Below are 26905 nucleotides of genomic sequence, written 5' to 3' on the forward strand. Positions count from 1 at the left end.
AAAGTGTTTTATGTTGCAGTTCTGTCCTTGCTGTTAATGCTGTATTTAATATTGCCTAGATGGGCAGGTGTTACCTGCATGCTAAATGGGCGGTGTCTCCCCCTAGCTGTGTGGTGAGGGACTGCAGAAAATCCAGGAGAGACTGTGACAGTAGACCAGCGTTCCCCAGTTCCAGTACCGAGGGCCAGAATCCAACACAGTTTGCAGAAACAACTCTATGTCAGATAATTACCAGGCTTGGTAGGGTGTGTTTGTTCAGGGAAATCTGCAAACTGGATTCTAGCCCCGCAGGGCCAGAACCGGAGAAACCCTGACTTTGGATATCTTGACTTAATAATAGCACGATTAAGACGGAAGCCGCCCAATCTGTTCCTGAGCTGGCGATATGTACAGAGAAGTGAAAGTCCAGCTTAATGGGTTGCCAGAGACTCAGAGGTCAGCAGGACCATTGAGGAAGAACTGGTCTGTCAAGAGGAATGGCTAATGTGTATTTACTTAGATTAATTATTAACTGAAAATCACAATGTAATTAATGATGTAATTGGTAATGCAGTTATATGACGAGGGCTGAATTACTGCAGAAGACCAGGACAGCTGAAATAAGCACCCTGGTGGCTCCTTTAAACCAACAGCGACAGGAGGGGGGGGGGGGCAGTGGTCACACATGCAGGTGACAGGTGAACTGCATCGGTGACACAGCTGTGGGCCAGCCACAGGACCGCAAAGTGATCTGATATTGGATCAGATTTCCAGCAAAGACCGCAAACAACAGCAAACCGTGTGACCAATGAGAATGGCCCGCTCCTGGTGGGTGGGGAAGGGGGGGGGGGGCACTGCATCTTCCCAGTTGTTGTTCTGAAGTCCTGCTGGCCTAGAGCTGCAAGCCCACCTATGACAGTCTTCATCTGGGTCCTGGTGTGTCTTCACAGAGCTGATGTCCTTGTTATTTTTTGGGCGGGATCCTTGACAGTTTTCTCACCCCACCGATGACGAGTTTGCCACCCGTTTCCAACACAAAAATAGCATCACATTTTAAAAAGTCTGTTACACTGGTGAAATATATGGTAAAATCTCATACAGAAAACCATCCAAGACGACTAATCAAACCAATCAGCAGAACTGGTAAATTATTTTTTATTGTGGATAAGCGGTCTCTTTGACATGGAGCAAATTATACATTTATTTTTGTTTTTCAAATATTAAACAAAAACGCCGCGGTGCGTATCGCACAAAACCTGAATGTCCGTTATTAAAAAGGCTGGAGGGAGACAGACGGAGAGGCGGGAGGGGAAAACGGAGGCGGTGGAGCACGTCCAACTTCCATTTACAGGGAGACACGAAAATGACGCCATAAGTCTACACCAGCGTTCCATGCACAGCTACCATTTCAGTTACCTGCAGTTACATATTAACATCATCGGGGAAATATTCAGTGAAGGAAGCAAAAAAATAAAATGATTAAATCTGAAAGACTTAAAAAATAAGTGAAAAAAAGTACTATGGTACCACAACTGAGCAGTCGTTCCTCTCAACCCACCCCACACCATTACGGCGGACAGATTTTAAAGTGCGTTCCAAGGACAGACAAGACAAAACACATACTCATTTATACACACTACACGTCTGAACAGTTTCACACAAAACACAACATGGAGAAACATGACCAAACGCAAGGTAAACCGGTAAAAGAGTGTATGGTATACCATTCAATTCCTGCTTAAAATACCTTAAACGTATTAACGCCCCAGCACAGTCTAATGAGCAGAATCTTACATGGAAAAAAATATTGTAGGAGCCCTTGTTACCTTCAGTCATACTGAAAAGCTATATAACTTAAGTCATATACACCAAACCATATAATGCAGGAAGTAATAATTAACAGAACGTTTCCAATAAAACCAAATAAATAGCCATACGTAGGTCAAACTGCATTTGACAGATTAGAGAGAATCTTCAGACGTGTCGTTCTTAAATGACAGTGCATGAAAAACGGGGAGTGACTGAACAGTGTCACCTAGTGGCGAAAAGCCAACTATCGTCAGCAGCGTCATCCTGGCTGAACGGCTCGGGCGCAGCCTGCAGATGCAGAGGAACGCGAGTGGGTCTGCATGTGCGCTGGCTTGTTGGGGGTGTCTATGTTCCTGTCTTCGAAACTGAGATATTGGGCGACACAGACAGGTTACACTGGTTTCTAGTTTCACAAATTTAGCATTTTTAACCAAGAGACAAATCCCTGAGATTCTCGAATACTCTGCTTTCAGCGACCACACCCTTGTCTCCTTCGTCATTCAGGAAAAATGCATCTGTGGGATCGTTTAACATGGAAAATAGGAGATGATACTGCGTCTGTCACTGAAATCAGGGCTTTGTGGGTAACGATGCTGCTCGTATCTCCTAACAGAAGAGATTTGCACATGGTGAAAATACGTCGTAAAAGTAGTATAAAAGTGGAGAGATGTCAGAACAAATGATGTCACAAGCAGGGCACTGGGGAGCTCTGAGTCAGCTGAAGACAGAGCTGCAAGCCGAGCTCACATGTTCTGTCCGACCTGAAATACGAGCCGATTTTGCTGAAGTTGGCTGGAGACTCTAGGAGGCAGGAATGCTGCATAATTCAAAGCAGCTTATCAGGAGCCCGACAATTTCTAACTTAACAGCTATAGTTGTGTCTCCTCGCCAGCTGACGCGTTATTGCTATAACAGATCTCAGTATCCGTGCTCTGTAGTCTGCCCCCTGGTGGACAAAGTCAGGAAAGACTGACAGACATAACGGAGCTGGACAGGGGAGATACTGAGGCGCGTGATATACAGAGGATGCAAAAAAGTCAGCTAGATCCTACTTTCATTTGCGTTGCCAAGGCTGCCGGAGGATAGCAGTCAAATACGGCCGAGTTCCTCTAACCGACCCAATATTGCCACTTTAATGACCACGATGCAGACCTAAGTTTATTTTCTTAATGACCGTATTATTTGGCATGCTAGGAGATGTTTTGTGAAAACATCATGCGGTCAAATGATATCTGTCAAATGCATTTTGCTCCAATAAACAAATAATGTCAGAGCCCAGTTTTTCCATGAAGGATAACCGTGAGCCTAAGCATGAAATTCACTTAGAAGAATTGCTTCTGGAATTCTCTATGTGTGCATGAAATATCACAGTCAACAATCAAATAAACAAACAAATACGAATGAACGAATGAATAAAGTGACTAAATCTAATAATCTTATTATCAAACTACTGCCAATTACTACTTTCTCCCACAGCATACATTCCCAGGTCTGTTGACAAGGTATTTTGTTACAAAGTCTGTTACAAATTGCGATCTATTTTATCAGTGCTAGTAACGACCAGGGACGGATTATGGGTTGTGTGGCCCCTGGGCAAAATGTTTGCGAGCCCCCCCACCACCACCACCACCACCAGCACCACCACCACAACCACCACAATTCAAGCAGCCAAACGCCCTCCCTATAGGGTCAGGGGCCCTTGTAAGCAGAGGATCAAAGAATGTAGGCCCTCTAAAATAGACAAACGAAAATACATTGTTGATAAGCGTTGCAAATAAAAAAAAAAGGGCCCCTGGGCAGCGGCCCCGCTGGCCCCGCTGGCCCGGTCCGTAATCCGTCCCTGGTAACGACTATCCACTTTCTTCCAAATTACGTTTTGGATTCTCTACACAAACTTCAGGGCAGTGTACTAAATTCCCTGAGTTACATGCACATAACTCCTTCTGATGTATTTCGATCTCTGCTTTGTAAGGCAGTGGTAGACATCTCAAGGCATCTAAACCTTAGCAAAAACCTTACTTGTTATTTCCAAAGTTTATCACTGGGTGGCAGCAAAGATGCACAAATCTTTATTAAGCATCATTTCCTGCTGTAAGGCCACAGTTCCAGTATTTGCTTTATTGTTTTCGATTTAATGCTGGATTTTAAAATGATAGATTTCTGCAAAAATCAGTCAAGGAGAGTTTTAAAGGCATTGCAGAGACAGCTGACTGTTAAGACTCAGGTGATCTTTACTGTCAGAAATGGAATCGTCAGATATGTTTGATCTGGGTTGGGTCAATATCTATCTATGCTACGCTACGATATTTTATATCAGTAAAAAAAAAGATATAAAATCATAACTTATTTCTAAAAGAAAAAGCCACAAGCTTTCGAAAAACATTCAGGTTCCCAAATATCTATTTAATTTCTCGGTTTGACTTTGGTCCTGTGATATTCAGTTCTGCAGGTACAGAAGTGAGTAAGATGGGACAGCACATGCAGGTGAATTAATTTCTCCTCTTGTAGAAAGACAACAAAAGCTGGAGAGAGACAACTAACCCCCACAATGGCCGTTAAGACCGAGCCTGTCAGAGACTAACCAATGGTATCTCTGGGAAAGCGGTCATGTGCTCCTTCTCATTACAAATCCCTGAGGAATGTCCCTTCGGGTGGGTAGGAGGCGGCTACTGGTGGGAAGTAACAGGAAACCAGTCTGTCTTCCTGTCTGTGTCACCCGGCCTCACTTCCTGGCGAGAGTCAGTGATGGAGATGGTGGGACATGTAGGTGCGGGAGTCGAGGTGGCAGGGCGTGGGGGCCGAGGAACTCAGGGTGGTGGCATGTGCTTTATCGGCAAGGGTACGAGTTCTGTCAGCGCTGGGTACCGAGGACCTCACGCCCAGGACCGGCGAGCGATAGGGCGAGGCGGGGGCGGAGCTCGGGCTCACGGCAAGGCGAGTTTCGGCAACTGGGTGCGGGTGGAAGTCTAGGCTGAAGTTGTGGGTGTCAGTGGTGAGAGGCTGGACACCCAGGGCCCACTGAGAGTGGCTCAGGAGGAACGACTGGGGAGACCCCGCCCAGCTCGAGGCTAAGTGGGGCGCGTCCAGGGGGGGTGGGCCGCTGATAGCAGAAAGGCTGACGGCGTGTGGGGCTGGGGGACCCTGAGCCACAGGCAAAACGAGCACAGAGGCAGCAGTGGGACTAGGGGGCGCCGTCGAGGCCGCCTTTCCACTTACTTTGGAGGGGCTGGCCCTGAGCTTGGCCGCCTTGCCGGCGCGGCCGCGGTGCGTCTGCTCGTGGTCGAACTCCAGGTCCTCGAGTCGCTGCGTCAGCGCCAGCTTCTGCTGGATGGCCATGCGCAGCAGCGAGTTCAGCGTCTTCTTCTCGTCCTCGGCGGCCGCCAGCTGCCGCTGCATCTCGTCCAGCTGCGTCACGTACTCGTCGCACCTGGGGGGGGGGGGATCGCAGACGTAGGGAGTGACCAGCTGCTCCGTTTACACCCTCCTCAGCCCAATGTGGGGTGTCCTTAGGCAGGAGCGGACTGCCTGTTGGGAAGTTCGGGAATCTCCCTGGTGGGCTGGTCTTGTGAGGGCTGGTCTTTCTTCCCAAATCTCTGCCTTTATATTTCCCATGTGATTACAAGGAGCCAAACTCCCACCCCAGTCAGCAGCAAAACATCAAAATATCAGGCTACTTTTTGTTGCCAGTCTGCTCTTGCACTCAGGCATTTAGCCAAGTAGTAAAATTTAGGGTTTGGACCCGCTATGGGCTGGGATCTGTTCCCCTCACCTGGTGGCGAACATGGCCCTCAGCGAGGAGAAGGTGGCCGCATCCTCTTTCAGGGCCTTCAGCTCGTTCCGCAGCTTCATCATGGTCTCTGTCACCATGGACTTCTCGTTCTCGTACTTGCTCTTCAGGTTGGCGAGCGCCACCTCTGCGGTCTGGGGGGACGAGACGAGGCGCCGAGATACCGGCCCGTGGAGGAATTACGGGGTTAATGAGGATTTACAGAACTGGGGAATTCCTGGCAAAACTTCTCATCCATGAAACATCGGCATCTGATTTGGATATTTGAAATTTACAGCAAATAACTGTAACAAAAGACAAAAGCACTTAATTTTAAGTAATATTCGTACTCGGATGAGGATGATGAAGCTGAGGAAGGCAGTAAGTGAATGCTCCGCCCCCCCGGCTCACCTGCTTATTGGCCTTGAGGACAAGCCTGAGTGTGGCAATTTGCTCACGCTTGGTACTCAGCAGTGATTTCAGCTTGAGGATGTCCTCCATGCAGGCCTCCTTGTCCTTGTCGAACGCGGGTGCCTGCTCCCGGGCAGCAGCCCGCTGTCGGGACAGCTGCAGTGAGCGGTCGACGGCACGCTGCAGGTGCCTGATCTGGTCGCGCACAATTGCATTCAGGTTGCAGATATTCAAGGGCTCCCGACGCGGGTCGGCGCTGGGTTCAGAGGCGGTGGGCGTTGGCGATGGCGAGGGGGAGATGCTGATGACTGGCGAGCCCACGGGGGTACGGGCAGGGCTTGCTTGCGGGTCCTTGCTGCCGTCTGTGGCGGGGTCTTTGGATGGGGAATCGCCTCGGGGTTCAGGAGGCGAGGTGGCAGCCAGGCGACGAGCGAGGCGGGGGGACAGCAGGACACGCGGGTCCTCGGGGCCCTTGAGGCTGCCCCCTCGGGCGGCCCGGCCCTGCCGGTAGTAGTCCAGCATGACGCGGTTGGGCGTCTCGTTGTTGCACAGGCAGACGTGGTGGTAGAGCTGCGCCAGCTCCTCGCTGAAGGTCACCAGCTCGTCCTGGGCAGCGTTCAGAAGGGCCTGGTTCTCGGCAGCCGCCAGGGTCGTGCTCCGCAGCTCCCCCTCCAGACTGACGACGCGCTGCTGGCCCTCGCGGCAGCTCTGCTCCAAGCCGCTCACCCGGTCGTCCAGCACCTTCAGCCGGGCCTCACCGCGAGCCCGCTCCTCCGCCTGGGCCTCCACGCACTGGTTATACTTATCCTTGAGAGTCTTCAGCTCCGCCTTCAGGTCGATCACCTCCGTAACGGCCACCTTGTACTTGCACTCCAGCACCTCCAGGCCGCGGGTGTCGTCCCGCTGTGTGTGACCGTCGGCCGCCTCCTCGCACACCGCCCCCTCCTTGTCACAGCGCAGATGCCTCATGGCATTGACGCGCTCCGTCAGTTGATGCACACGCTCATGCTCCTCGGTCAGGGCTCCCTGCGTGTGCTCCAGCTGCGTCTGCGACTCCTGCAGGTTCGTCAGCAGCAGGGCCTTCTCCCGCTCCACCTGGGTCGGGGCAGACACATCGTTAATCACTTCCTGAATACTAAGGCTCCTAATTAGCCGTCTAATTGTATGGTAATTTAGAACACAGCAAACTACAATTCCAACTATTGCCACCGTTCCATGCACTTAATAACAAGGTGTGTTGCCCATTGATCTACTACTGTCCATCGGTGTTAATGTCGACAGCAAATTTTAATTTAGTTTCAGTCATAATTTAGTCATCTAAATTATTTTAGTTTTAGTCTAGTTTTAGTTGACTAAATATCATAAGACAACAGTCGACTAAAACTACAGTTGATTTAGTCGACTAAAATTAAAAGTGCAAAGTATAATGTTTAAAGTTTCCCTTGAATTTCTGAAGGTCATTATGTTCACCAAGATGAAACGTAACCAATGTTAAGGGATGGTGTTAAGGTCTGACTGCGCAGGACACAAATACACAGATTTCACTCTTATTTTAAACACAAACATATGTTTATTTACCCGGAAACCGAGTACTGTAATATCAGTAGTGCCATTAGTGCAAAAATAAAAAGTGTATCGGCTATAATGCCACCAGGTCTGCTCTCTCTCTGAATATTAAAATAAATATTTGTAATATTTTTATTTGCTATTGTTCGCTCTTAAACGTTTCACCTGAAATTCTTAAATATGTTCAAAGAAAAAGACCAATAAGGGATCAGGGATTTATACCCATTATCAAGAAAATCAAATCCAAACATTGAAAACATTCTTCTCAACGGCTATCAGTAGCATTTTATTCTATTTTAGCATTTTCAACATCAAAATAATCACCCCAAGGCTACAATTCTATTAGTGCACAGAGCCAAAAATCAACTCTCCTCTCTTTCAGGTGATTTTATGTTTGTTGAAGTTTCTGGTTTTTAACAGCTGTATAAAGCATGCAGGGCTCACCAACCTTTCTGAAACTGAGAGCTACTTCCTGGGTACTGAGCCATGCGAAGGGCTACCAGTTTGATACATTCTTCTTAAATCATTTATAATAAGCATGTTTTAAATGCTTTTTTAGATATTGCCATTTTCAAATCTATATAAATGTATTTACACGGTTAAATACAAAAGCAGGCTATTTACAAGGTAAAAACTGTTTCATTTGTGTGCAGACAACTCGAACTGAAAATCTCACTCCAGCCAGCTGGCTGAAGTTGGCAACCCCGTGTTTTATTTGAAATGAAAAGTAAAATGTGCTGACTGACTGACCTGAAACGGCTCGTTATTCCGTTTGCATTGTTATATAAATAAATATAAAGCTAATATGAGAAAAACATGTCATGTTATATATATTTTCGAAATAATATGACCACCTGTATCCTACTTTAATAGCGATCGAAGTGATAAGTTTGTATGTATTTATATTAAAACGAGACCCGGTGTGGGATTATCGAAACCAGTACTTAAATCCATGAACACTAAAATATATGACATAAACACAACTGTATTAGGGTTTTACGGCTTAAATTAAGCACTTTATTTAAACATGCACAATTTTCACGTTTTATTTCCTCTTATTTTGAAATGTAGCCCAACTTTTAAAATTTCCTTTTAAAACTAGTAAATAAGAAAACATACATATCGGCATTCATACATATGTGTTCATCTCTATATGTCACTGAATTAATTTGATTTGAAAGTCACGTATTGATTAAATGCAGTGTTGATGCAACTAATAGGATACTTAAATATATATATACAGTACAGGCCAAAAGTTTGGACACACCTTCTCATTCATTGTGTTGTCTTTATTTTCATGACCATTTACATTGGTAGATTCTCACTGAAGGCATCAAAACTATGAATGAACACATGTGGAGTTACGTACTTAACAAAAAAAAGTGGCATAACTGAAAACATGTTTTATATTCTAGTTTCTTCAAAATAGCCACCCTTTGCTCTGATTACTGCTTTTCACACTCTTGGCATTCTCCCGATGAGCTTCAAGAGGTAGTCACCTGAAATGGTTTTCCAACAGTCTTGAAGGAGTTCCCAGAGGTGTTTAGCAAGTGTGCAAAGCAGTAATCAGAGCAAAGGGTGGCTATTTTGAAGAAACTAGAATATAAAACATGTTTTCAGTTATGCCACTTTTTTTTGTTAAGTACGTAACTCCACATGTGTTCATTCATAGTTTTGATGCCTTCAGTGAGAATCTACCAATGGTCATGAAAATGGTCATGAAAATAAAGACAACACAATGAATGAGAAGGTGTGTCCAAACTTTTGGCCTGTACTGTATATCACACTAAATAGTTACGATCTTCCAGACCTTTGCTTCAAGAAGTTCTCCCCAAATCGACCTCTTTAAATTTTACTTGAATACCCCTGTATGCGAACTACATTAGTTCTGATTGTATCTCATCTCTGGCAAACATTTTCGTTTCGTTTTTATTCGTTGACTAAAGTGTCAGTACACTTCGTCATAATCTTAGGCCTCACGAAATCATTTTTCGTCTCATTTTAGTCTGAAAATAAAGGTCGTTGACGATAATGATGATGAAAATTTTTCGTTGACGAAATGAACACTGCTGTCCATGAGCTGAGAGCGTGAGCAGAGAATCCCCACAGATTTTCACGCTGCCCCAGGTCATTATATCGGCATTTTTTTTTTTAACCGGGGAGAGTGGTGGGGGGGGGGGCTTGGTATGTTTCACCAACCAGGGCATATGGGTCGCTTTCAGTATATTTCATTGAAATGGGGGATTGGAAGTTGTGTCATGGTCAACTAAAAATGTTTTGCCGATCGACTGGCTGGCGACCGCTGATATACAACTATGAGCAAACGGAGGTCAGGAGAGTAAAGACCAGCGACCACCCATGGTCAACCCCCTGGCTTTCAGTGCTAAAAGGAAAGGGCATTGGAGTTTCTCTTGGATGATCCAGTCACACACAAGGCGTGGCTGCAGGTCTTAAAGGCACAGGGCCTGGCTGTGAAGAGACGACATCAGAGCCATGGAAAACGGCCCGAAGTAAGGATTTTATGACCTGTCGGGTACTCCATTGTGTCCAAAGATGACATCCCCCCTGACTGTGCTTTGGCACAGCCCACAGCTGTTTGTAACCTTGATCGATGTGGGGGGTCAATATGGTCCAGATACTCAACATGTTTTCTGACATGACCCACTGTGAAGGGTGTTCCATGAAAGATGAACATTCTTAAAGCTGTGCTGGCAGCAGAAGGGGAGGAAGAAGGCTGGAAGGAAGCATCTCGAAGTGAAGAGGAGGAATAAAAGAGGGAGAAGTGGGGTAAGGAAGATGTGGGGAGGCAGAAATGGGGGGGTGGTGTGCGGAGGCATATCCAATCAGGGCTGTGAATCAGTGAATCGATTTAAAAAAATTTACTAAGTAATCGCACAGTTTTCAGTAATTAATCGCAATAACTTAAAATCATAAATACACACTGAATCCCTAAATTAACATAAAATTAACACAAAGGAGCATATGGGTCATTCTCATGAACCCATTACTGTTACAATAGTACCTCTGAGGTAGTTGGAGCCAGGCCTGGGGGTGGGGCTCAATGACGAGCACCTGGTGGCCAGGTCTGCACCCATAGGGCCTGGTCGAGCACAGCCTGAAGAAGGCACGTGGGTCCCCCCTCCAATGGGCTCAACCCCTATAGGAGGGGCCATAGGGGTCGGTTTGAATGTGAGTTGGGCAGTGGCCAAAGGCAGGGACCTTGGCGATCTGATCCTCGGCTGTAGAAGCTAGCTCTAGGGACATGGAATGTCACCTCTCTGGTGGGGAAGGAGCTTGAGTTAGTGCGCGAGGTTGTGAAGTTCCGGCTAGATATAGTCGGGTTCACCTCAATGCACGGCTTGGGCTCTGGAACCAGTCTCCTTGAGGGGGATTAGACCCTTTTCCAGGAGTGCCTGCAGGGAGAGGCGTTGGGCAGGGGTGGGCATATTTATTGCCCCCTGGCTGGGCACCTGTACATTGGGGTTTACCGCAGTGGGTGAGAGGGTAGCCTTCCTTCACTTTCAGGTTGGGGGAGAGGTCCTGACTGTTGTTTGTGCTTATGCATCAAATGGTATACCCACCCTTTTTGGAGTCCTTGGAAGGGGTGTTGGAGAGCGCTCCTCCTGGGGGATCTCTTGTTCTGCTGGGGGACTTCAATGCTCACGTGGGCAATGACAGTGAGACCTGGAGTGGCGTGATTGGGAGGAACAGCCCCCCCAATCTGAACCCGAGCAGTGCTTTGTTATTGGACTTCTGTGCTCGTCATGGATTGTCCATAATGAACACCATGTTCAGGCATAAGGGTGTCCATATGTGCACTTGGCACCAGGACACCCTAGGCCGCAGTTCGATGATCGACATTGTAGTCGTGTTGTCGGACTGGCGGCCGCATGTCTTGGACACTTGGGTGAGGAGAGAGGCGGAGCTGTCAACTGATCACTACCTGGTGGTGGGTTGGCTCCGCTGGTGGGGGAGGAAGCCGGCCAGGCCTGGCAGGCCCAAGCGTATAGTGAGGGTCTGCTGGGAACGTCTGGCGGAATCCCCTGTCAACTTCTACCTCCGGCAGAACTTCTCCCATATCCCGGGGTAGGCGTGAGACATTGAGTCCGAATGGGCCATGGTCCGCGCTTCCATTGTGGAGGCAACTGACCGGAGCTGTGGCCGTAAGGTGGTCGGTGCCTGTCACGGCAGCAACCCCCGAACCCGCTGGTGGACACCAGTGGTGAGGGATGCCGTCAAGCTGAAGAAGAGTCCTATCGAGCCTTTTTGGCCTGTGGGACTCCAGAGGCAGCTGACAGCTACCGGCAGGCCAAGCGGGATGTGGCTTCGGCGGTCGCTGAGGAAAAACTCGGGTGTGGGAGGAGTTTGCTGAGACCATGGAAAACGACTTCCGGACAGCTTCGAGGACATTCTGGTCCACCATCTGGCGGCTCAGGGCGGGAAAGTGGTGCAACATCAACACTGTTTATGGTGGGGATGGGGTGCTGCTGACCTCAACTCAGGCCATTTTGAGTCGGTGGAGGGAATACTTCGAAGACCTCCTCAATCCCACCGACATGCCTTCCGATGTGGAAGCAGAGTATGGGGACTTGGGTGTGGACTCCCCTATCTCTGGGGTGGAGGTTGCTGAGGTGGTTAAAAAGCTTCTCGGTGGCCGGGCCCCGGGAGTGGATGAGATCCGCTCGGAGGCTCTGGATGCTGCGGGGCTGTCTTGATTGACACGCATCTGCAGCATCGTGTGGGCATTGGGGGCAGTGCCTCTGGATTGGCAGACCAGGGTGCTGGTCCCCCTCTTCAAGAAGGGGGACCGGAGGGTGTGCTCCAACTATACGGGGATCACACTCCTCAGCCTCCCTGGTAAGGTCTATTCGGGGGTCCTGGAGAGGAGGGTTAGTCGGAGAGTCGAACCTCGGATTCAGAAGGAGCAGTGTGGTTTTTGCCCTGGCCGTGGAACAGTGGACCAGCTCTATACTCTCGGCAGGGTCCTGGAGGGTGCGTGGGAGTTTGCCCTACCAGTCTACGTGTGTTTTGTGGACCTGGAGAAGGCATTCGACTGTGTCCCTCGGGGAGTCCTGTGGGGGTTGCTCTGGGACTATGGGGTACCGGGCTTCCTTTTAAGAGTGTTTCGGTCCCTGTATGATTGGTGCCAGAGCCTGGTCTGCATGGGCGGCAATAAGTCTGACTTGTTTCCGGTGACGGTTGGACAGAATTTCTAGGCGTAGCCAGGGCATGCCAGGGCTCCCCCAAGTGGAGGAGTTTAAGTATCTCAGGGTCTTGTTCACGAGTGAGGGAAGGATGGAGCAGGAGATCCACAGGCGGATTGGTGCGGCGTCAGCAGTGATATTGGCACTACATCGGTCTGTCATGGTGAAGAAAGAGTTGAGCCAAAAGGCAAAGCTCTCGGTTTACCAGTCGATCTGCGTTCCTACCTATGGTCAGGAGCTATGGGTAATGACCAAAAGAACAAGATCGCGAGTGCAAGCGGCCGAAATGAGTTTTCTCCGCAGGGTGGCTGGGCTAACCCTTAGAGATAGGGTGAGGAGCTCAGTCATTCGGGAGGGACTCAGAGTAGAGTCGCTGCTCCTCCACATCGAGAGGAGCCAGATGAGGTGGCTCGGGCATCTACTTAGGATGCCTCCTGGACATCTCCCTGGTGAGGTGTTCCGGGCATGTCCCACTGGGAGGAGGCCCCGGGGAAGACCTAGGACACACAAGAGGGACTATGTCTCTCAACTGGCCTGGGAACGCCTCGGGATCCCCTTGGAGAAGCTGGATGAAATGGCCGGGGAGAGGGAAGTCTGGGTTTCCCTGCTGAGACTGCTGCCCGACCTCAGATCAAGTGGGAGATGATGGATGGATGGATGGTAGCTAATCAGCTTTGTTATATTACCATCTATTTCTTTAATAAATAAAAGTATTTCATCAAATCCAGAGCAAGAGAAAAAGCAACAGAATTAAACAAAAACTGAGCAAAAATATATATTTGATCATAAAATCTTTTATCATGAAATTTGATTGTATTATTGTGGGTTACATGCAACAGAGTTTTAAAACAGTTAAGTCTAGATAGGTTTTCTGCTCTTTGATTTTTGGCTACTGATTTGGGGCAAATGGTTAAAAAATCATGAAAACAGAGGAACAAATGGAGGCATTTTACAGTAATGCCAAATGTTCTACACAAAAAATATATTTGATATTTGATATTTGATATAAAATGTATTTCTTTGTAATTTTTTTTCGGAGAAATTCTCAAGTTCATGAGAATGACCCATATTATAATGTTTGATGGTTAAGTTTGTGATGTACAGATTATTAATTTTCAACACAAATACTATTTACAAGCAAGAACAAGCTGAATTCCAGTGCTTTCAAAAAGGCTCGATGGACAAACGGCAATGAGACAAGAGAGGGTAAGCAGGGATGTTAAACTATTATTTTTCAATCGGGCACCTTAGCGAATAAACACCTTGTGAAAGCAGAAGAGGAGAGGAAAGCAGGTGGACAAATTAGCACCATGTGACCTATAGGATGTAAATAGGCCAATCAGCACCAGGTATTCTACACCATGTGATCTGTAGCGTGTGAAGAAAATAAACCGGTCAGGAATGGTGACTCTAGGAAGGCATGTTGGAAAGATATTCTAGATGAAAGAAATCATTACATTTATTTTGTCTGGACATCCTGGATGTTCAATATTGAGGATCTGATGAAGTGAAAAGGTCACTTTACAGCACAACTGGCTTCTGTCTAGTTGAGAAATACATCCCCAATGACCATTACCTCCCTTACCAGCTCACCTGCAGTAGCTGTTGCTTGAGCTTCTGCATCTCAGAGAGGTTGAGCTCACTGAAGAGGTCCGACACGAGGTTAGCGGCCTCGCCCTTCCGGCTGGCTGCTCGGTAGTCGCCGTTGACCTTGGCCGTGTGACCATTACACTTGTTGCTGTCCTGGTTGTTGGGCAAGCTGGTGGCGGCGGTGCCATTGCTGGCTGCCTCTTCAGCAAACTTAAGGCCATCGGCGAGGGCCAGGTGGGTGCCGTACACGCTGTCACTGAGGCTCATGTAGTGCACCAGCTCCTTGCGCAGGCTGTTCTTCTGCTCGCACTCGCTCTTCAGTGTATCTAGCGCCTCCTCCAGCTGTGTCTCTGAGATCTGCTTCAGCCGCAGGGCCTCCTCCAGCTGACTCTGCAGCAGCTCTGCCTCCTCCTCCAGGACCTTTATCTCATGCTTCAGGCCCTCAAACTCCACCTAAGGGAAAGTACAGGAGGGGGACAGTAGCGGGGGTGTCGTAGATCAGGTCCAGAGATTACAAATCTAGACCAAGATTTTGTTTCAAACAACCAGTTGAGCACAAAGAATGACAATCATAGAGTACTCAACTGGTTGGCTGATATAAAATTTTTATCCCGATTTTTACTTTCTGAACCTGAACTATCCGCCTCTGGATAGTAGTGAGGGTATGTGGACCTCTAGGCACGCCGGGCTCTGACCTGGTTCTGCTTCAGCGTGGACACCAGCTTCTGCAGCATGATGTTCTCCTCCTCCAGCTCGCTGTAGTCCTGCAACGACCGAGCCTCACGAAACTTGTACTCACGGATCTCGTCCTTCATCCGGTTCCTCTGGAGCTCCAGCATCTCGTTACTCTGGGAAAAGCACAGGAAGGATAAGGGAGGCTTTGACTCATGCAGACCAGGCATCTATGGGCTCAGAGCATGCATCAGTTACAACTACAGCCTACACCTCTCTAGTTCATGAAAACATGAACTCCTTTTATTCTCCTGTATTCTCCATATACTCCTTATATATTGAAAAAGTGACCACAACTGTCTTTCTTTTTGAATGTCTGACCTGTGGGGTCTGTAAGAGCAGAGACAGAGGGAGCAAGGAGAACAGTGGCTGGTTCAGGGTGGGGGGCTCTGTGGAGTGCTATCCTGGGCTGGGAGACTGGACCCCGATACGTGCTGCGGCAGCCTGCTGCTCACAGTCCTTTCACCAGAGCACCATTAATCGCAGCCATAAATAATCCATGTGGTGATTATGAAGCGATTTCATTGGGCTCTGGCAAACCAACTGACCTCTCAGGACAAAAACGTTCCCTCCATAAATCTATCCATTTTCTGTAACTGCTTGTCATGGGGATCTGGAGCAAATGGGCATAAGGCAGGGAATAACCCAGGATGGGGTGCCAACCCATCACAGGGCACAAGGCAGGGAATAACCCAGGATGGGGTGCCAACCCATCGCAGGGCACAAGGCAGGGAATAACCCAGGATGGGGTGCCAAACCATCGCAGGGCACAAGGCAGGGAATAACCCAGGATGGGGTGCCAACCCATCGCAGGGCACAAGGCAGGGAATAACCCAGGATGGGGTGCCAACCCATCGAACGGCACACACACACCACTCACTCACACACCATTCATGCCTACGGGCAATTTAGTAAGTCCAGTTATCCTCAGCATGTTTTTGGATTGCGGGGGGGAAACCAGAGTACTTGGAGAAATCCCCACAATGACACGGGGAGAACATGCAAACTTCACACACATGCATGCGTGGCGGAGACTCGAACCCTGAATACCGGAGGTGTGAAGCAGCAGTGCTAACCATGCTGCCCCTCCCCTCCATACGTCAGATCCTCTTAATACACATTTCATGAATTAACTCAGAAACTGTAGCGTATTTACTACCAAAACATTATTTTTTAGAATACAAAGAAAACACACCGGTACATCAAGGTATCTATAGTGTCTTTTATTATAAACGTACTATAACAGAAACTAGCTTAGCATTCTCAGCACATTTCAAAGCATCAGGACACCAACCGACACGACACCAGAGACCGAAAAGACGTGGAAGTGAGGAAATCCGCTCAGATACCCGGATTAACATGGCATCAGTGGACAGGGTGGTTCCGGGATATACTGAGTATTACTGCTCACATTGTTACTGTTTGCGTGGAACACTGAGGCTAATTAGCGGGATTAATTATGTTTGATTGGGCTGTCAAATAAGCAAATTGCTTAAATGTACGCAGTTTAAATTTATTATTATTTATTAAACATGAAATATTAAAACTGTTGCTTCAAATCTCCTGGCAGAAGGCACACATTATTCTTTGTTATTAAATGTGTTGTTTGTCACTGTTGTGATGAAAAATAATAAACCTATCTTCTTAAATGTTTGTGTGCTTTTAAATGAATGAGTTCATTACTGTGAATTACTGTGTTTTTGAAGCCCAATTAAATCAATTAATAAAGTTTCACAAATGATCATGAGTTGCTGCTACAGCCCTCGATCTGGAGAGAGGAAATTCTGTTTTCTCTAGTACTTAGAGCAGCTTGAGTTTCCAATGAAATAGCATTGCCTGCATGAATGGGTCAGGCAATGCTTTGTGGATAATGGCCAGCAGGTTCTCCAGGTGTCCATTCAGGCTAACAGTGTGGGTGCAGTGAGCATGCCCCTGCCACTGGCTACCGCAGGGAGCAAAGCGTGGGCCCCTGGATGAGGTCACTGAGTCCCTGCAAACTGCACTGCAAATATAAATATCTGTCTGAACCCCATACACACATTTAGCTGCTCAACACTTTGGCTCACACTCTCATTTACTAATGTTCGTTGACTTTAATGAGCTGATCTCTGCAACAAAGCAGGAACAAAGACTTGGTTAACAAGATAAACTGCATTTAAAGGCACATAAACCACGACTAACAACTTCTGGTACTAGTCAAGCAATCTGATCAATCACTATCTCACCTTAATAGGTGACAACGAGGACAATGAGGCCATACGACAGGAAATCCAGAACAGAAACAAACAAAAGAGTAAGAAACTTATTCTGAAATCTTCAGTGACAAACAGTGTTTCTCAATATCAAGAATGCAAAGATCGTACAAGCGTTCGTGACAAGAGCAGTCTTGCTAACTCGCCTCCCAAGAACGATCTTGGGATGCAATGAATCATGGGAGCCAACTGATGTATCCATGATATTTGGGGTGAGGCAAGAACGACATCCGGGGATTTTTACCGTCTTCTGTAATCCTGTTCTTGAGTATTTGAACTGGCTTCCAGCAATGGAAGACGATGGAAAACAGATACATGAGTAAAACAGGTACATGAGTGCGCATATTGAAAAAATACCCAAATCTTCTGCTATTCCCCCATACTCAGCCTAATGTCTGGCCTCCTTCTTCTTGTACAGGGCGGTGGGGAGGGTGGGGTCTCCCTTGGGAAGCTCGGGGCACCGGGGTGCCAGTTTTTGTCCCACTTTTAAGTGAACCTCTGGCTGCCCTCGGAGCCCAAAATCTGTTCTTCATTTGGTATAATGATCAGTAGCCTTGATCTTAACACACTCTCCCTTCTGCCTGCCGGATCAAACGGCGGGTGCTAAACATCAGCACAGACATTGCCCGCTGTGTGCTGATATTTCTTCCTTGTTTCTAACGTTTGCCTGGTTCATTCTCTTCCCTGCACCAAGAGGTCAGGTTAACCCCCCTGGGTAAAAGGCCACTGGAACAGCACACCGGGTTGGAATCTGGGGGGGGGGGGGGCTGAGGAGTCCGCACATTACCCTCCCCCCCCCAATGTGCGAGCTCAGGCCATTTCTCTGTTCCCCAGCTTACTGCCGTATTTACGCCTCACAATGGGGGGCCATGCTGTCAGAGCGTGACCCTGCTGTGCCCTGGGCCTGTGCCCTCCAGCTGACCCCCACCCTGCACCCCCCCCGCCTGATTCTGCTGCACACTCAGGCACCCCCATGGCGAGATGGCATCCTCCATTCAGTCAGTTTCTGTCGATCACCCGGCTCAGAGCCTGGCATATTTGGGGAGTGCCAAGGCCCACTAAGTGCGAAACAGGGAATCACTGTGCCCGCTTAAAGCTTCATTAGCCATTTAACAGCCTCGTATTCATAAAGCTCAACTCCCCGAATGCCGCGTCGTTAATGAGATTTATCTGCCCCGTCGCCATCCATGGATGGGCATTCCAAAAAGGTTGGGAGGGAGACATCACACTGACATCACACTGCACACTGCGTGCTGACATGCACACTGCGTGCTGACATGCACACTGCGTATGAGTGCCCACAATCCCATGAGCACTGTTTACACTCAATTCACACTGTAAATTGTCGGTACATTTCCCAGGTCTCTTGCACATTGTGCTTATATTGCACAGCACATCACTTTGACTATGTCACTTATGTATAGATTATGTACAGCTGAATATATCTCATATTGTCAGGGTCGGCCCCTGTTGTCCCTCTGTGTCCTTTCCCCGTTTGGCCAGCAGGTGTTGCTGGTCATCCCGTCCCTTGTGTTGTCAGTCTTTGTGTTCTCCCCTACTGCTTGTTGGCCACATGGCTCAACTCGCTGCGCATGTGGTTATCTATGAACCCCTCTGTTGTGTGTTTGAATCCTACCCCCCTCTGTTTTTGTATTTTGTTCCCTAGTGTTTCAGTCGTATAGGTTTTTCTAATTCCTGTGTCTGGTGATTTTTGTGTTCAGTTTTGGTTTCTTGTTTTGAGCCTTAGCTGTATTTTATCGGTTTTTGTTATTCCCAGTGTTGGATTCTGTTTTCCCTGTTTCTTGGTTAGTCCTTAGTTTTAGTTCCTTGAGTTAATTATTAGTTTCACCTGTGACCTGCTTTCCCAACCCTTGTTAATTAATCTCACCTGCCCCTTGTTAGTCTTGTCACCCCTCTGTATTTAAGTCCCTGCCTCTGTTTAGTTTGCTAGTGGTTCATTGATTGTTGGATGTCTGTGAAGACGGCGCTGCCCGCTGCCCGCTGCCCGCTGCCCGCTGCCCGCTGCCCGCTGCCCGCTGCCCGCTGCCCGCTGGCGACAATTATGCAAGTTAGTTGTGTTTAGTTCTTTGCCTGTCTGCCAACCTGCTCCTGGTCCTTAATCCTTTGTTGTCTGCCTTAGTTATCTTTTTAGTTTTTGACCCCTCGAGGTCTGTTTTTGTTTTGTAGTGTTTTCAGTTTTTGTTTCAATAAACCTTTGTTGTCTCGTGATGCTGCAAGTGGGTCGTCCACCTTCCTATCTGCCTGACCCAATCACACCAAACCCGTCCAGATCCTGACGCGTATATTTTTAATTTTATATTGTTATCTTGGTGCCACTTTACAATAATGCTCCTCATATAAAAGGTTTATGAATGGTTTATAATCTGGTTATTAATTAGGTTGCAACGCTTTATATACTGAACAAAAATATAAATGCAACACTCTTGTTTCTGCTCCCATTTTTCATGAGATGGACTTAAAGATCTACAATTCATTCCAGATACACAATATTACCATTTCTCTCAAACATTTCTCACAAATCAGTCTAAATGTGTGATAGTGAGCACTTCTGCTTTGCTGAGATAATCCATCCCACCTCACAGGTGTGCCACATCAAGATGCTGATCTGACATCATGGGTAGTGCACAGGTGTACCTTATACTGCCCACAATAAAAGGCCACCCTGGAATGTGCAGTTTTTTGCTTTATTGGGGGTCTGGGGACTCAGAACCGGTCAGTATCTGGTGTGACCACCATTTGCCTCATGCAATGCAACACATCTTCTTCGCATAGAGCTTATCAGATTGTCAATTGTAGCCTGTGGAATGTTGGTCCACTCCTCTTCAATGGCTGTGCGAAGTTGTTGGATATTAGTGGGAACTGGTACACGCTGTCGTATACGCCGGTCAAGCACATCCCAAACATGCTCAACGGGTGACATGTCCGGTGAGTATGCTGGCCATGCAAGAACTGGGACATTTTCAGCTTCCAAGAACTGTGTACAGATCCTTGCAACATGGGGCCGTGCATTATCTGTCTGAGTGGCTGGTCTCAGACGATCTTGGAGGTGAACCTGCTGGATGTGGAGGTCCTGGGCTGGTGTGGTTACACGTGGTCTGCGGTTGTGAGGCCGGTTGGATGTACTGCCATATTCTCTGAAACGCCTTTGGAGACGGCTTATGGTTGAGAAATGAACATTCAATGCACGAGCAACAGATCTGGTTGACATTCCTGCTGTCCGCATGCCAATTGCACGCTCCCTCAATGCTTGTGGCATCTGTGGCATTTTGCTGTGAGACAAAACTGCACATTCCAGGGTGGCCTTTTATTGTGGGCAGTATAAGGTACACCTGTGCACTACCCATGATGTCAGATCAGCATCTTGATGTGGCACACCTGTGAGGTGGGATGGATTATCTCAGCAAAGCAGAAGTGCTCACTATCACACATTTAGACTGATTTGTGAGAAATGTTTGAGAGAAATGGTAATATTGTGTATCTGGAATGAATTGTAGATCTTTAAGTCCATCTCATGAAAAATGGGAGCAAAAACAAAAGTGTTGCGTTTATATTTTTGTTCAGTGTAAATTAATAGACCATTTTTAACATTTTTCTTTTATTAATGAGGTACTACCATTTACAAGTGGCAAATGGGGGCCTTATTGTAAAGGGTAACTGTTATTGTTATATTGTCTTATTATGCACAGTTGAGTGACCAGAGTTACATTTCACTACATGCTGTATGTGTACAACAGTATATGTGACGAATCCTAATCTTGAGTTTGGGGGGAGGGCGGTGGCTGGCCCGCATTAGCGATTTGGGGACGTACTTGGGGGCACCAGACAGGGCAACTCCCCATAACCCCCACCCTTCCCAAAAAGGTGATGGTAAAGGTTCTCTCTCGTCGGAGGGGGGTCCCAGAACAATACCACAAAATCAGCAATGATTAGTTGTGTACATTTGGTCTCTCTGTTGGGAAGGCACCCGTAGCCAAACCCCTTGGATCCAGGGTGAGGTACCGTGCATGACCCTGAGGGGAGGCCTTGGCTGCATTTTGCCCCTCCCCCTCCGTCCCAGGGAGGCGGGGCCCCACCTCTCGCAGCTCCTGCAGCAGCACGTTGAGCCGCTCGGCCTCAGCCTGCACGTTGGACGCCACAGCACGGCTCTGCTGCAGCTCTGCCTGCAGCTCCTGCAGCCGGCTCGTGTAGTACGCCTCCTTGGAGGCCGACTCCTGTAGGAGGTGCTCCTCGTTAGTCTCGCCATCCGCCGCCACCTTGCGCTGGGTGGAGTACGCCTGCCCGAATGCCTGGTGAAAGGGAGAAAGGAGGCGGAGCCCGGGTGAAGAGGGGCTGACTGATAGGCTGACCACACCCAGATGACTCACTCTTACACTGAAAACTAACCAATCAGATCATTCTTAAAAAGTACACAGTTGTAAGATGTATTTCCCAGAACCCCTCACTAATGATATGTCCCTGCCAGCACTGCAACAGGTGCCATGTCACATAGCGTGGTTTCGTGTTATTCCGCTGCTACATTCACAGCACGACCGGAGTTCTTCCCGACCTCGCCCGCCGTGCCCCCCCCCCCCCCCCCCCCAGACTGATGAGTGGTGCAGGGCTGGACAGTAGCCAAGAGGCTGGTCGCCAGTCAGGCTGATCCTGGAGCTTTTCAGCTCCTTTAGATCCTTTTCAGTGTTGGCGGCAGTTTCAGAGGACGAATGACATAGCCAGTACTTATGGCAGCAAATACAAGCACCAGGGCTATGCTTATCAGTCATCCATCCATCCATCCATCCTCCAACCACTTATCCTGGACAGGGTCATCCCTGGGTTCCCGGGAAGCAGTGGACACATGGCCCAGACACCCTGGGGTCCACCTCAAGGCACACCTTCACGTATACAATGGGGAATACAGTGATGCTTATCTCCTTAGCCACATGCTGCGGACTGTAGTACACCAGCAGAAGATGAACTCACAACCGGTGAAAGGAATAGAACCCACAACCCAGGCTACCACAATGCCATCCATCCATACATTTTCCATACACGCTTGTCCTATGCAGGATTGCAGGGGTACAGAGCCTATTCTAGAAGCTATGGGTGCAATGTAGGGAGTAACCCAGGATGGGGCACCAACCCATCACAGCCATCTATTATCATAAATGCAGGTGTATTTACAATAAAGTGACTCCACCATGCTGGACATTCACACGGGATGTTTACTCAAGATACCCGATTAAGGGCTGGTGGCTCGCTCTGGACTCCCGGCACCTAGCGGCTCACTGCTTCTCCATCAGTCTGAGACTTGGATGGGAAGCCAAGGAACGGGAATCCTTCCCAAGGAAAAGCTGATTGCAGACTTTCAGAGAGAGGAAGGGGAGGAGGAGGAGGAGGAAGATGCCATGGCTGACGCTGAAGCTTTCTTCCCAAGTGGGAATGACAAGGGAACGACCACATTCTGACAGGATAATCAGACTGGGGCTGCCTGGTTCAGCCTTGGGCTGGTCCTGAGGATGACACTCTACAACCAGGCTTTGCAAACAAACTGCTTTGGGTAACAGCAAACAGCCAACAGACACCCATCAAGAAAAATTACATAAGATGTACATCAGCATTACCTGAGGACAGGCGGAAAGGCTACACCAAAGGCTGCAGGGAACAGGATGCTGAGTACGGACCTAAAGCAATTCAGGCACGTAACCAAGCCACCATCACTGAATCATTCCACTGCGGTCTAAAATACACACAGCAGGGCTGTCACACCCCGAGGTCCATAAAGTCCTCATAATCATCCACCCTGACCGTCACTGGAAAGTACTCATATTACAGAGGGATGATGGTTAGGAGGGGTCATGGCACCTGGGGGCCACAAAGTGCTTCTCATACAGCCATGGGTGCGGCCATTTATATACCCATAATCCTTCACTCAGTGCTACAATTCAATCCATTTGCAATTTGTGTCATTTTTACTGCTGGGGGGGGTAACAGGAGAGTCAGTGTCCCCTTATCATGCCACCAGGGATGTCTGCTGTGATGCAAGAGGCCCGTGCCTGTGTTGCAGTTTTTCAAAATCTCGCATTTGCTGCACGGGTGTAAAATGCACAGCGCTGCTCAGGACCCCGGCCACACGCTAATGAGCAGCCAAGGCAGTTTTCTCCTACGGAGGCAATTCATCAGTGTTCATTTGCCTGCTGTTTGAGACTGAAACTAACTCGATACAGGGAGAAGAATGAGCCTGAGCCAAGACATGCTGGCTTGTCAGTGGAGGAGAGGGCTATGGGGATATCCCCGTGGGGAGGGGGCTAAAGGGAGAGTAGTCTGAAGGGGACTCTGGGGGGGGGTGTACTCCAGAGAGCACTATGGGAAGGACAGTCTGAAGGGGACTGTGGGGAGGGTATTCCGGAGAGCATCATGGGAAGGATAGGCTGAAGGGGACTGTGGGGAGGGTATTCCGGAGAGCATCATGGGAAGGATAGGCTGAAGGGGACTGTGGGGAGGGTATTCCGGAGAGCATCATGGGAAGGATAGGCTGAAGGGGACTGTGGGGAGGGTATTCCGGAGAGCATCATGGGAAGGATAGTCTGAAGGGGACTGTGGGGAGGGTATTCCGGAGAGCATCATGGGAAGGATAGGCTGAAGGGGGCTGTGGGGAGGGTATTCCGGAGAGCACTATGGGAAGGACAGTCTGAAGGGGACTGTGGGGAGGGTATTCCGGAGAGCACTATGGGAAGGATAGGCTGAAGGGGACTGTGGGGAGGGTATTCCGGAGAGCATCATGGGAAGGACAGTCTGAAGGGGGCTGTGGGGAGGGTATTCCGGAGAGCATCATGGGAAGGACAGTCTGAAGGGGGCTGTGGGGAGGGTATTCCGGAGAGCATCATGGGAAGGACAGTCTGAAGGGGGCTGTGGGGAGGGTATTCCGGAGAGCATCATGGGAAGGACAGTCTGAAGGGGGCTGTGGGGAGGGTATTCCGGAGAGCATCATGGGAAGGACAGTCTGAAGGGGGCTGTGGGGAGGGTATTCCGGAGAGCATCATGGGAAGGATAGTCTGAAGGGGACTGTGGGGAGGGTATTCCGGAGAGCATCATGGGAAGGATAGTCTGAAGGGGACTGTGGGGAGGGTATTCCGGAGAGCATCATGGGAAGGACAGTCTGAAGGGGGCTGTGGGGAGGGTATTCCGGAGAGCATCATGGGAAGGACAGTCTGAAGGGGGCTGTGGGGAGGGTATTCCGGAGAGCATCATGGGAAGGATAGTCTGAAGGGGACTGTGGGGAGGGTATTCCGGAGAGCATCATGGGAAGGATAGTCTGAAGGGGACTGTGGGGAGGGTATTCCGGAGAGCACTATGGGAAGGACAGTCTGAAGGGGGCTGTGGGGAGGGTATTCCGGAGAGCACTATGGGAAGGACAGTCTGAAGGGGACTGTGGGGAGGGTATTCCGGAGAGCATCATGGGAAGGATAGTCTGAAGGGGACTGTGGGGAGGGTATTCCGGAGAGCATCATGGGAAGGACAGTCTGAAGGGGGCTGTGGGGAGGGTATTCCGGAGAGCATCATGGGAAGGACAGTCTGAAGGGGGCTGTGGGGAGGGTATTCCGGAGAGCATCATGGGAAGGACAGTCTGAAGGGGGCTGTGGGGAGGGTATTCCGGAGAGCATCATGGGAAGGACAGTCTGAAGGGGACTGTGGGGAGGGTATTCCGGAGAGCATCATGGGAAGGATAGTCTGAAGGGGACTGTGGGGAGGGTATTCCGGAGAGCATCATGGGAAGGATAGTCTGAAGGGGACTGTGGGGAGGGTATTCCGGAGAGCATCATGGGAAGCACAGAATTTGACCTGAATTTCGTTTCACTTAAACTCTGTGATGGTGGGACCAATAAGCTCTGTAGATATTCAGCAGTTGACCCACAGCTGCACAGTTCAGGTCACCCGATGAAAGTGATTCTGTTTAAGGAGATCCACACCAGTCTGGTCATCGGGCATCCAACCCTTCATCCAGATGCAAGAGCCACACTATTTTATTACCCGGAGTCCCCCACTCCTGCAAAATTCATTATTTTGATTAATTTTCAGCGCTAGTGAGCATCTTCCTTGCAATCAGCTACGATACAAATGACCACTGGGACGGTCCCCCTGGGTCCTTGTTGGACATGGAGGCATGACGAGGGAAACAGCCAAACTCAAAATGATACTGTAACTGTAGTTAATCTCTGTCCTGTTCCCATTGCCGAATCCCATTACTTGTTAAAAATAAATCAAATTCCTTTCATCAGTCCTCTACTAAATGAGGTTCAAGTCCTCATGAAATGAGTTTCAGGGTTTTTATTTGGGTTTTTAGGGACAAAGAAGAAACGTTTAAAGATCTCAAGGTCAACTATTATCACTATTATTAATGAACTGTCACACAGCATCCAGTGTATTGTGTCTGACCCAATGAGATGGTAAAATGACTCATTTCTAGAACAATCTCTACGACTAAAGGCCTTTGTATGTTCTATGTAGCTGGAATCCTGTGTGGCAACCCGGAATGTGGCAACGAGGTAAAATGTCACCTGCTATTCACAAATGAGACTAAACTTTAAATGAAGTAAAATGGTTTCCAAATTGGTCCCAGTGCTGTCAGCTAGCTCAGGAAATGTGGAACCACACTGGGAATTTCAGCAGCATGAAGAAGGTGAAGCATGGATGGAGAGCTTCCCAACCGTGTGGGCATCATGCTGAACCATGCCAGGAACGATGGCCTGCAGCTACAGTTGCTTAAGTCTGGTAGATATTGTGAGGAGAAGGGGCAGAGATCAGCTGGACTGGCCTCAGCAGCCGCAGCATCGATGGGGCTAAGAAAGGCAAAGAACCTCCTGTACCAGACAAAAAGCACAAGTACACTGAAATATGCGGCTTTTTCAGGGTTTTGGTGAGACCTTAAGTCACGGGGGGGGCTTTTGAGTTTGCTGACAGGAGTTTGTTAGAAAATCACAAAAATACCCGCAATAAAATAAAATAAATAAACTAAAGTGTTTAACATAAGTTATAGTGTGAAAGATTCAAGGGTCCTGCTTCAGGCATGTGTGTCTCAGAAAGATGCCAGTAACTGCCAGTGTGCCTGACTAAAACTGACATGTGAGGTTCAGTAAAATGTTGTGAGCTACACGCCTCAGCTGGTAAAAGCAGTACAGACGCACGTACGCGCACGGAAGCCCTTCTGAGCAGTACAGACGCTGGTACACGCATAAATCCCCTTCTGAGCAGTACAGACGCACGTATGCGCACGGAAGCCCTTCTGAGCAGTACAGACCCACGTATGCGCACGGAAGCCCTTCTGAGCAGTACAGACGCACGTATGCGCACGGAAGCCCTTCTGAGCAGTACAGACGCTGGTACACGAATAAATCCCCTTCTGAGCAGTACAGACGCACGTATGCGCACGGAAGCCCTTCTGAGCAGTACAGACGCACGTATGCGCACGGAAGCCCTTCTGAGCAGTACAGACGCTGGTACACGCATAAATCCCCTTCTGAGCAGTACAGACGCACGTACTCGCACAGAAGCCCTTCTGACAGACAGAAACTGACCCCGAGTTTGACAGGAAAAACAAC

General features: G+C 48.6%; 1 protein-coding gene across 9 annotated transcripts in view; it reads right to left on the reverse strand.

Annotated features, from left to right (window-relative positions):
* The window catches only part of bicd1a (bicaudal D homolog 1a), a 38799-nt gene that overhangs the window by 753 nt on the left and 11141 nt on the right, over window positions 1-26905 (reverse strand). For 8 of the 9 annotated variants that reach the window (XM_049020913.1, XM_049020903.1, XM_049020941.1 and 5 more), the window contains 6 exons: window positions 21404-21616; window positions 15021-15173; window positions 14329-14778; window positions 5966-7060; window positions 5558-5709; window positions 3446-5215 (listed from right to left, as the gene is read on the reverse strand). In XM_049020913.1, the coding sequence (XP_048876870.1) occupies window positions 4528-5215; window positions 5558-5709; window positions 5966-7060; window positions 14329-14778; window positions 15021-15173; window positions 21404-21616 (2751 nt within the window). In that variant the 3' untranslated portion in view covers window positions 3446-4527. Of the gene's footprint in view, window positions 1-3445; window positions 5216-5557; window positions 5710-5965; window positions 7061-14328; window positions 14779-15020; window positions 15174-21403; window positions 21617-26905 lie in introns of those variants that run through there. The other variant, XM_049020976.1, reaches the window with a different exon arrangement.

This window comes from Brienomyrus brachyistius, chromosome 1, assembly GCF_023856365.1.
Source record: "Brienomyrus brachyistius isolate T26 chromosome 1, BBRACH_0.4, whole genome shotgun sequence".
Taxonomy (NCBI): Eukaryota; Metazoa; Chordata; class Actinopteri; order Osteoglossiformes; family Mormyridae; genus Brienomyrus; species Brienomyrus brachyistius.